This window comes from Cherax quadricarinatus, chromosome 51 (genome assembly GCF_038502225.1).
Source record: "Cherax quadricarinatus isolate ZL_2023a chromosome 51, ASM3850222v1, whole genome shotgun sequence".
In the NCBI taxonomy this organism is placed as follows: domain Eukaryota; kingdom Metazoa; phylum Arthropoda; class Malacostraca; order Decapoda; family Parastacidae; genus Cherax; species Cherax quadricarinatus.
Window position 1 is genome coordinate 12,241,010 of NC_091342.1, and position 12,425 is coordinate 12,253,434.

Consider the following 12,425-nt stretch of genomic DNA (forward strand, 5'->3'; position numbering starts at 1 on the left):
TTGACTGGTATGTTTTATTCCATCAAATGATGTCAAGAAACAGCCAATAAAACTATAAAAATCACCCTAGAATACATCTAAACTAAACCCCAGGTCAAAGGTTTAGGTCGGGCAGAATATTTTTTTTGTATTATGCATACTCACCACAGACCCATTCTTTAATGTCTAAGCCAACATTTACAGTGTGAAGGCTTACTCAGCCCTGTAACAACTTCAGAGTATTACCAAGGCTGGCTCCTCCTCAGGAAAATTAATGAAAAGAAAAAGAAATAATACAGTGGACCCCCGCATACCGTTGGCATCACATACCGTTTATTCCGCATACCGCTCACTTTAATCGCAAAAATTTTGCCTCGCATACCGCTCAAAAACCCGCTCACCGCTGTTCGTCCGAGACGCGTCCAATGTGCGCCTTAGCCAGCCTCACATGTTCCGCCGGTGGCAATGTTTACCAGCCAGCCTCCGCGGTAGCATCCAAGCATACAATCGTAACATTTCGTATTATTACAGTGTTTTTGGTGATTTTATCTGGAAAATAAGTGACCATGGGCCCCAAGAAAGCTTCTAGTGCCAACCCTACAGCAATAAGGGTGAGAATTACTATAGAGATGAAGAAAAAGATCATTGATAAGTATGAAAGTGGAGTGCATGTCTCCGAGCTGGCCAGGTTGTATAATGAACCCCAATCAACCATCGCTACTATTGGTGGTACAGCTGCTGCTGCTGCACTGTCAGCTGCTGCTGCTGCTGTAGCATCGTCTGCTGCTGCTGTAGCATCGTCTGCTGCTGCTGTAGCACTGTTGTTGGTGTGGCTTATTGAGAATATACCAAGAAACAATTAACCCCAGAGGATTTGCCACCCAGGATAACCCAAAAAAGTCAGTGTCATCGAAGACTGTCTAACTTATTTCCATTGGGGTCCTTAATCTTGTCTCCCAGGATGCAACCCATACCAGTCGACTAACACCCAGGTGAACAGGGAAAAATGCCTGGAACTAGTGCTCATATTGGTGAATTTAAAGCCAGCAAAGGTTGGTTTGAGAGATTTAAGAATCGTAGTGACATACACAGTGTGATAAGGCCTGTTCTGGAAGAAAATGCCAAACAGGACCTACAGTACTCAGGAGGAAAACGCACTCCCAGGACACAGTGTCTCATCAGTCATTGCTGCATCTTCAATAAAGGTGTCATTTATTCTTCATTTAGTAGACTAGTACATGCACAATATATACTGTGCATGTACTACTCTACTATTGTGCATGTATCCTTCTCTTTGTGTGTAGGAAAATGTATATTTCATGTGGTAAAAAAAATTGTTTCATACTTTTGGGTGTCTTGCACGGATTAATTTGATTTCCATTATTTCTTATGGGGAAAATTCATTCGCATACCGATTATTTCGCATACCAATGAGCCCTCTTGCACGGATTAAAATCGGTATGCAGGGGTCCACTGTAATTCATAAAGATAAACACTTTATTATTTAGTAATGCAAAGATAAAACATTGAAAGATGACTGTGTATCCTACTTGAAAGAAAAACGAAAAATGAAATGAAAAAATGACATTTGAATTCAATGCTAATATGTACAGTTATACTGGGGTGTCTGGTGGAGGTTGACACCGTCTTGTAGAAATTGTAGCCGTTACTGATGATGTGGTGGGGGGGGGGGGGGGGGGTCACAGGTGTTGGTGACAACCCAACGACTAGTTCTTCACAGAGTCTATAGCCTTGAACAGTCAGTCCAGATGACAGGAACGCAGGTTCTTTACCACTGCGAAGATGAGGGGTAGTCGTCTGCGGTTGACTGTACGTAATCAGGTAGGTAGATCAATAAAGTGACGTCTCAAGACCGGTTTCAGTCCGTCTCCTTCAACACTTCTCGTTGGTTTGCAGGTGACCCGAGCTGTCATTCCAAGCTGGAAAGAGAGACAGGTTACCCACTGCTTAAGAAATCACTCACCATGATAAGTGTAAGATACTTAAAAAAGGTGGTGATTATCTACAAGTCTCATGTGAAGCTTAAAACTGAAAGGACTAAGTTTATTATTGGTCAAAAGTGAAGCTTTCAACCAATATCCACTAGAATAGGAGCAGAGGCTTTTACTTACAGTTGTGGTGGGAGCTGTGAGTCGAGTGATTACTGTTTGGCCGGAGCCCCACACGTCACCTTTCGGGGTGGGGAAAAAGGATGGGGGGGATAGCGGGAGCTAGACTGACCCTACCTTAACAAGCAGCCGGCAATCAAACTATCGTTACCATATACTTGCTCGCTACTCCTATCTGTTGAACTTTTCCCTCACAACAGCTCATAGCATATATGAGGGTACTGTACTTAAAACAGAGATTTACACGAGCAACTGGCAGAACTATGAGACGCAGAACTATGACACACTGAAAGGATAAAGGTAGAAAAGCCTGTAGATAAAAAGTTAACACTACTACATGTTTGTTAGCAGTTACATACTATGAACAACATTAGAGTATTTTTTAGCTGAAGAGGACCCAGACACGTCCAAAAGCATTGCTTTGAAGAAGACTTTAGAGCAAGCAATGATGTTTTATCATCAGCTGTATAAAGTACTGATGGGTGAACAGAGAAGAGATACAATGCAAAATACTTAAGCACTTCAATACAACCATCAACTACATACTAACAACACTATCTGCATCAACACAAAAACAACAGCCATCCACTTCAGTCCAGTTTGACTGCATCAACCCTCTCCACACACTTTCATATAAAATAATAGCAGATTATTTCCAAAATCTGTTAAATTGAGGCCTGATATATCAAGGATATAATGTACTATATGTGATATGAGCTGCAATCATAGTAGTGACAAATTAATACTGTGTTATACAGTACTGTATATGCCACAAACAAGAAAGTCCTCATGCACAGTACCATGACTGGAACAATACACAAATAACCAGCACATAGGAGAGAGGAGCTTATTACAATGTTTCAGTTTGACCTTGACCACTTACAAAGTCGCACTGACAGAATCTTAGTCTGGCTTTGTCTCTGTAGATGCCTCTCTTTCCCATTACATTGTCAAATGCTCCAAACTTCACAACATATGTTCTTAACCTGATTTTTTTTTTCTCCTCTTTCTACCTCCTCTTTCCTATTTTTTATTTTTCTTGTTTTGGTTTCCTTTCTTCTGTCTTGAGTGTTTTGTCCTTCACTCTTTTTTCCCCTTGTGTTTTTGGTCTTACTCCTTGTGGGCCCTTAGCTCTCATGCAGTGCTCCTCTTTCTTGGCCTCTGACTGACCCCACTACTACTACTACTACCTCCTTTCTTACTATCTTTGGCTCCTACCTTCACTTTTGCCTCCTTTCACTCCCCCTTTCTGCTCTTGTCCCACCAACCACTCTCCCTACTACTTCCACTACCAGTCTTACTCCTACCATTACTACTACTTCCACTGCCTGCCTTACCTCTACTGCTACTACTCCTCCCACCTCTTTTGTCCCAACCCTGCCAGCTGGCCTATATATACTAGCTCCTCTCTTTTCTGTTAGTGTAACTTTGTAAATGGTCCAACCTGGACCAAAATGTTGTCGTAAGCTCCTCTCCTATGTGTAAGTTATTTGTGTATTTATACATGTATCTAGGAAAGTGTACCTTAAGGAAAACACTTACGCTGGGGGAGCATCATCCAAGGCTAATGCAGGGCTTTTATGATATACAGACTGTAGGTCTTGAATTCTTCTCTCTTCATCTTTTATATCTCTATTTCTCTTGTAATCCTCATCATACTGTTGTTTCTTCCTTTTTTCCTCTTCCTGTGCAAGACGTTCAGCTTCCTCTTGCTTGCGTTTTAATTGCTCCTCCAACTTTTTCTGGAAGTTTAAATATAACTCACTGTCACACATGAAAATTTCACTGGAAATTGTCAGGATGCAAATTTACAATTGAGAGAACAATGCACTCATATATACAGTATATCTTTCTCATAAAAGGCCTTTAACTACCTACCTTTTAATCCTGGCAAAATTCTTGTATTGTTTAATTTGATGTTAGTTAACTAAAAATTAACCTTTTCACAAATTTTGAAGAAACTAAAATGCTGTTTGATATAAACATTGAATACATTTGATCAGCCTTTGGGAAAAAAGTTAGAATATTGATATAAAGCATTTAAAAGTAATGAGTGACACTTTTGTATTACATCATCCAAAGGTTATATCACAGCTCTATACACAGAGGCCTCACTTAGATTATGCACATCAGTTTTGGTCTCCATACTGCAGAATGGCTAAACTCAGTGGAAAGCATACAAAGACAAAATTAATCCACTGTATGAAGATAGATTGAGAGCCCTGAACTTACCCTCACTTGAAAGATACAGAATGAAGGGTGATAACATTGAAGTATGAAAGCGGAAGATGGGTATAAATAAAGGCAATATAAATAGTTCTGATGATATCCAATAAAAAGAGAACTCAAAATAGCAGATTTAAATTAGATAAATACAGACTGAGGGAGCAAGGGGCTAGTAACCCCTTCTCCTGTATAAATTACTAAATTTAATAAAAAATAAATCTTTTTTCTTTTTAAGTCACCCTGCCTTGGTGGGATACAGCCGGTTCGTTGGAAAAAACAAATACAGATTGAGAAAAGATATAGCAACATAATCATTAAGGAATAAAGATGTTGAGTAAAACAATCTGCCAAGTAGTCATTGAAGCTAAACCTTGGGGAGCTTCAGAAATAGGTTGGACAAATATACAAGTAAAAAGGGCTGAATCTGAGTAGTCAGTGACTGACAGTGGTAACTAAGGTTATTGCAGCTAAGTCCTTGGGTGGTTTAGGAATAGGTTGAACAAACGTGAGCAGAAATGGTTAGATTTGAGAAGGACCTGCTAAATATGGGCTAGCAGGCCTGCTGCAGTGTTCCTCCATTCTTATGCTATCTTCAGACTATCAATTAACCTATATTTTGTTATAAGCTCTCCTATATATGTTTTTAATTATGACCTACATTACTTTTCCTTGATGTTAAATTAACTATGTTCAGTGCCCAACAAGTGACACTGAATTTAATATTTTCAGCAAGTGAATGAATGATGGCAAATGTGTTTCCTGGCCCAGAGCCAGGCTTTGACAGTAGGAAAGCTCTCAAAACCCATCAAAGGTAACTACTTGTAAAGGAAGAAGTCTTCCTGGAGGATACAAGTGTTAGTCTTGCTGTGTTTATGGGTATAAAATCCCATATTGCACAAGTTACAATGACAACCCAACAGTCATACAGCATTATCAGGGAAATATGAAAATGTGAAGATCAAACAAGCTGGTGTGCTTTCTACTCAATCATGGTACAGTATTTATGAAGTGAGAGAAGCCATACAAGAGTATTAGTCAAGTTCAGTTCCGAGTTACCTATACCCAATCTCCCGCAACTTCCTTCATTCCCACAAATGCATGCACACACTGAGCTCAAAAGTTTTTCCAGGTTATTTCACTAGAAAGCAAGTGCTGTAACCCAGGAGGTATGGAATTTTACTTTCATAGCCAAGTTTGAACAATGATTTTTTTTAGTTGTATTTTAAATATAAAGCCAAAGAGATTTGGAGCCTCTAGCTAGGCACTTCCAGATTCTGGGCACCTTTATATGCATGGCAGTTTTACAAAGATTCAGATGAATACATGAAATATTAAATACATTAGGCATTTATTTTTGTTTGATTCCCATGGGCTCTGTTGCAGCTGTCTAGAAAGAAATAATCTTAAGTCTAGATTGGCTTTGCCCTGAAGATGTCAAATGAATAGCAGAATATATAAATGGCTTGTATGTTTATAAAATTTTATTTTTTGAATAAAGGGAATGTGTTTAAATTTATTAGTTAGTATAATTCAGATACCTATCATTGGCTGTAATTATCAGTTTGAGATTGCCATTGTTGATCCCTATGCACACGTGAGACATGGACAGATAAGTGACGAGTATAGTACAGAGCAGAACTAGGCACTACATAGCAGATCTCTCAGAGTATACCGTATCCACAGCGTGATACTTTTTTCTGTATTATACTGGATATGAATATTTAATTTACTCTCGTTTTTCTTTTTGGGTCACTCTGCCTTGGTGGGATACGGCTGGTTCATTGAAAGAAAGAATATTTAATTTATGTATGTTGTTCAGGATTATGCCAAGGATTCTATCTTCATTCTTCAGTCAATTATATAGTAATTTATTCTAGTATTTGTTGGGTTGGATGTTTTATTACCAAACAGCATGAAAATTTCTTGGCTATCCTCCAATTGTGAAAAGTTCTTAGCACATCAATGATTATTCCATTTACAGCAATCGGGTCACAGCTTGAGAATACTGATCTGATCTGATTTGTTGGGTGATGATTAGAAAGTCACTGATATAGACAAGGATGATGATGAGAGTCCATAATGTTGCAATGGGAAATACCAATATTTATTACCAGAGTAGAAGTGGTAGTGCAATATATGTATATTTGTTGGAACCTGTTATTCCAGTATGACTGGATAAACTTAGTGATGGCCAAGTCATTTCAGCTTAAGGAGAATGGGCAAAGCATTATTTAGACTAAGGTATTTTAAACACTTCCTTACATTTGGAAGGAAAATGTAGACAATCATACAGTGTACAATGTCCTCATGAGGTAATGTTACTGGCAGGATATAACAAGAATCTGTACTTGCTCTAAAATTAAGAATTATATGAACGTGTTTGTAGATGATATACAATGCAATATAAGTAATAAGAATTACTGTATCCTTGCAGGAAGAACTGGATAGACTGAGCAAGTGGAATATGAAAGTGGAATGTGAAATTTTGACGTGGGTAAATACCAAGAAACTAGGTAGTAGGGTGGTAGACAGCAAGTGGCCAGGGAAGTAAACCATTCTGCCAAGCGAGTGTAAAACGAAAGCCTGTAATTGTTTTACATGATGGTAGGATTCCTGATGTCTTTTTTTTTTCTTATAAACATACAAAATTTCAGGTACATCTTGCTACTTCTACTTACACTTAGGTCACGCTACACAAACATTTCTTTTTTTTTTTTTAACATGCTGGCCATTTCCCACTGAGGCAGGGTGACCCAGAAAGAAAAGCCCAAAAAGAAAGAAAAATACTTTCATCATCATCATCATCATCATCATCCAACACTTTCACCATCACTTATACATAATCACCGTCTTTCCAGAGGCGCTCATATATGACAGTTTAGAAGTCCCTCCAAACTGCCAACATCCCAAAACCCTCCTTTAAAGTGCAGGCATTGTACTTCCCATTCCCAGGACTCAAGTCCGGCTAAATCTATAATAACCAGTTTCCCTGAAGCCAATCACTAAATATCACCCTGTTCACACTCCAACAGCTCGTCAAGTCCCAAAAACCATTCATCTCCATTCACTCCTATCTAACACACTCACACACTTGCTGGAAGTCCAAGTCCCTCGCCCACAAAACCTCCTTTACCCCCTCCCTCCAACCTTTTCAAGGACAATTCCTACCCCTCCTTCCTTCCCCTACATTTTTATACGCTCTCCAAGTCATTCTACCTCGATCCATTCTCTCTAAATGACCAAACCACCTCAACAACCCCTCGTCAGCCCTCTGACTAATACTTTTATTAACTCCACACCACCTCTTAATTTCCACACTCCGAATTCTCTGCATAATATTTACACCACATATTGCCCTTAGACAGGACATCTCCACTACCTCCAGCTGCCGCCTCACATTTACAACCCAAGCTTTGGCTTCACACCCATATAAGAGTGTTGGTACCACTATACTGTACTTTCATACATTCCCTTCTTTGCCTTCATAGATAAGATTTTTGTGTCCAAACATACCTCAATGCACCACTCACCTTTTTTCTTCCATCAATTCTATGGTTAACCTCATCCTTCATAAACCCATCTGCTGACAAGTCAACTCCCAAATATCTGAAAACATTCACTTCTTTCATACTCCCTCTCTCCAATGTGATATCCAATTTTTCTTTATCTAAATCATTTGATACCCTCATCACCTTACTCTTATCTATGTTCACTTTCAACTTTTTATCTTTGCACACCCTCCCAAACTTTTCTTTAGAATCTCCCATAAGCACAGTATCATCAGCAAAAAGAAACTGTCACTTCCCATTTTGTATTTGATTCCCCATAATTTAATACCACGCCTCACAAAACACCCTAGAATTTACTTCTTTTACAACCCCATTTATAAATATATTAAACAACCATGGTGACATTACACATCCCTGTCTAAGACCTACTTTTACCGGGAAGTAATCTCCCTCTCTTCTACACACCCTAACCTGAGCCTCACTATCCTCATAAAAATTTTTTACAGCATTTAGTAACTTACCACCTATTCTATATACTTGCAACATCTGCCACATTGCTCCCCTATCCACTCTATCATGTCTTTTCTAAATCCATAAATGCAATGAAAACTTTCCTACCTTTATCTAAATACTGTTCACATATATGCTTCAATGTAAACACTTGATCTACACATCCCCTACCCACTCTAAAGCCTTCTTGTTCATCTGCAATCTTACCTCTAATTCTTTCAATAATAACCATACCATACAAGCATATACATACACACCCCTCTGGGCTTTCTTCTATTTTCTAAGTAGTTCTTGTTCTTCCTCCATAAGCCCTGCTTGTCATAAGAGGCAACTAACATGCTGGGAGCAAGGGGGCTAGTAATCCCTTCTCAGCCGGTTTGTTGAAAAAAGAAATGCCATGAAATGAGAGAAATTGAAACCATGCTATGCAAAGAATACAGATTGTGCAATAAAATATTAAATTCATGAAGCAAAAAAAAAGAACCTAGGCGTTAATACTAACGAGATACTTTGTATTATTTGCATCACCATCAACCTCACATACACACAAATTTGAACCCATTACTTTGTTGCTTTTGTGTGTGTGTGTGTGTGTGTGTGTGTGTGTGTGTGTGTGTGTGTGTGTGTGTGTGTGTGTGTGTGTGTGTGTGTGTGTGTGTGTGTGTGTGTGTGTGTGTGTGTGTGTGTGTGTGTGTGTGTGTGTGTGTGTGTGTGTGTGTGTGTGTGTGTGTGTGTGTGTGTGTGTGTGTGTGTGTGTGTGTGTGTGTGTGTGTGTGTGTGTGTGTGTGTGTGTGTGTGTGTGTGTGTGTGTGTGTGTGTGTGTGTGTGTAATTACCATACAAAATTTTGAATTCAAAAAAGGTTTTACTGGAACACTACTATTTGACTGGATGACTTGCCATACATTCCTACATACAGCCACACTATCAAGTTTCTAAGTCATCTTAGATGTAAGAACAAATGCCTGTGACTGAATGAAGTCAATCAAAATGTATTAAAGGATTTATGAAGGATGCGGTTAATCACAGAATTGATGAAGGAAAAAAAGCGAGTGGTGCATCGAGGTATATTTGGAGACAAAAATTGTTATCTATGGAGGCAAAGAAGGGAATGTATGAAAGTATAGTAGTACCAACACTCTTATATGGGTGTGAAGCTTGGGTTGTAAATGCTGCAGCGAGGAGGCGGTTGGAGGCAGTGGAGATGTCCTGTTTAAGGGCAATGTGTGGTGTAAATATTATGCAGAAAATTTGGAGTGTGGAAATTAGGAGGTGTGGAGTTAATAAAAGTATTAGTCAGAGGGCTGAAGAGGGGTTGTTGAGGTTGTTTGGTCATTTAGAGAGAATGGATCAAAGTAGAATGACATGCAGAGCGTATAAATCTGTAGGGGAAGGAAGGCGGGGTAGGGGTTGTCCTTGAAAAGGTTGGAGGGAGGGGGTAAAGGAAGTTTTGTGGGCGAGGGCTTGGACTTACAGCAAGCGTGCGCGAGCGTGTTAGATAGGAGTGAATGGAGACGGATGGTATTTGGGACCTGACAAGCTGTTGGAGTGTAAGCAGGGTAATATTTAGTGGAGGGATTCAGGGAAACCAGTTATTTTATATAGCCGGACTCGAGTCCTGGAAATGGGAAGTACGATGCCTGCACTTTAAAGGAGGGGTTTGGGATATTGGCAGTTTGGAGGGATATGTTGTGTATCTTTATACGTACAGGAGGGCCCCACTTTACAGCGTTTCACTTTACGGCGTTCCGCTAATACGGTCATTTCAAATTATGACCAAAACTCGCTATACGGCTCCCCCCACCTGACTTTCTAATACGGTCACCGCGCCCCACCCTGTTTGTTTACATTCTTCGTGAGCTCAGTAAGCACTAAGTCTCTCCATTTTGTCTGGAAACTCCAAAATTTCAAATGTTTTTAAAAGTTATTTCATATTTTATATATACTCTGATAATTATACTTATGTATACCTGTACTTAAATAAACTTACATACTGTGCTGGCGTGCAGGTACACATTAAAATCAGTAAGAGTGTCTTATGTCTCCAGACGTCATATTAGTAATGATAATAATCATCGAGTCTCATTTAAATGTCATATATTATGTTAAATACACATTTTCATTAATCCATCTATGATATTTTTTCAAAATTATATAATAAACACGATACATAACATAAAAAGATGATAAATACACCCCACAATAGAATAAATAAACATAAATATGAGATGTGGTAGCAGACGACTTGCACAAGTGACACCATATTAGAAATAATAATAATCACTGAGTCTCATTAAATGTTGTATATTACGTTAATATACACATTTTCATTAACCCATCCATGATATTTTTTTCAAAATTATATAATAAACACGATACATAACATAAAAAGATGATAAATACACCCCAAAATAGAATAAACATAAATATGAGATGTGGTAGCCAGATAACTTGTACAAGTGACGCGAAGAATAACATTTTCTCTAATCTAACATAAGAGAAAATGTGTTACTGGGGGTAACTGTAGAAAATTATTCCTTTCGTATGTATGTAAGTCAGTTTATTCAGGTATACACAAATACAGTTACACAGATTATCGTACATAACATATGTGTAGAGAACCTAGGATAACCCAAAAAAGTCAGAGTGACTTATTTCCATTGCCTTCACTCAGAGCATCATTTCTTCTCAAAATGATGTTACATGAGAATGGGAGTGTTCTTCTTTATTTATTCTACCGTATCAATGTAGAGACAACCTGTACACAATGTAACTTGTACACAAACCAGACATGTACACTTTGTTTAAAAAACTTACCTTCGCCTGGTTTGTTTACATAACTCTGCGCCTGTACTCTCTCATGCACTCATTCTTTCTCTCTCTCATTTATTTGTTTTATCTCATTTACTTACTCCTGACCCTACATTAAGACTACAAATATTTTAAGGTAAGTAATGAGTGAACTGTATATACATTTTATCGCTCTGGGAGGCTTAAATGTAATAGAATATTATGTGTAGGTGGGTTGGCCTGGTATGGTAGCCCAGCTGACTACCATACATACCACACTTGATTTTTTACAATAAATACTACTCATCTCACCCTATATTTTAAGGTAAGTAACGAGTGAACTGTATATACATTTTATCGCTCTGGGATGCTTAAATATCATAGAATTGTATGTGTGGGTGGGGTGGCCTGGTATGGTAGCCTGGCTGACTACCATACATACCACACTTGATTTCTTACAATAAATACTACTTGTCTCACCCTAGATTAAGACTATAAATATTTTTAGGTAAGTAATGAGTGCACTATGTGTGTATTGTACTTTTTTGTTGTTTTTTGATGCCTGGTTCTATTGCTAACTTAATATATGTTAGTGTAAACTTGTTATCTAGTGTTTGTATGCATCTGTAAGTGGAAAAAAAGGGTGTTCCACTTTACGGCGGTAGCCTGGAACCTAACCAGCCGTATAAGTGGGGCCCTACTGTATATACTTCTAAACTGTTGTATTCTGAGCACCTCTGCAAAAACAGTGATTATATATCAGTGAGGTGAAAGTGTTGAATGATGATGAAAGTATTTTCTTTTTGGTGATTTTCTTTCTTTTTGGGTCACTCTGCCTCAGTGGGAGACGGCCGACTTGTTAAAAAAAAATAATTATAATAAAAGTCAGCAATACTGTACTGTATATGTACTTATCATGTTTCATAATCTAACAGAAGATCCTTCATAGGAGGATAAACATTTAGGATATTCAGTACTCTGCTATGTACAGTATACAACGACTACTTTAAGTCAATAAAGGACATTCACATACCTGCTCTTCAACTATAATTTTATATTCCCGCTGGTATTTTTCTATGAGTTGATGTTTTATTCTCTCAGCCTTTGGAAGAATTTCCTAAGGTAAAATAGAAATGAGGCATTGATGAGTAACTGAATATAACCCAAGTTTAAACAATACATATAAACAATTAGCCAGAGATGAATTACTAACAAAAAAATAATGATTCCCATAATAATAAAAATTATCCTGATAAATTATTTTAAATGATTAGCAATATTAA

General features: G+C 38.1%; 1 protein-coding gene across 8 annotated transcripts in view; it reads right to left on the reverse strand.

Moving 5' to 3' along the window:
• Nucleotides 1-12,425, reverse strand: part of LOC128694671 (STAM-binding protein-like) — a 70,377-nt gene that overhangs the window by 22,858 nt on the left and 35,094 nt on the right. For all 8 annotated transcript variants that reach the window (XM_070095862.1, XM_070095861.1, XM_070095858.1 and 5 more), the window contains exons 5-6: nucleotides 12,176-12,259; nucleotides 3,651-3,850 (exon numbers count right to left, since the gene is read on the reverse strand). In XM_070095862.1, coding sequence (XP_069951963.1) covers nucleotides 3,651-3,850; nucleotides 12,176-12,259 — 284 coding nt within the window. The remainder of the gene's footprint in view (nucleotides 1-3,650; nucleotides 3,851-12,175; nucleotides 12,260-12,425) is intronic.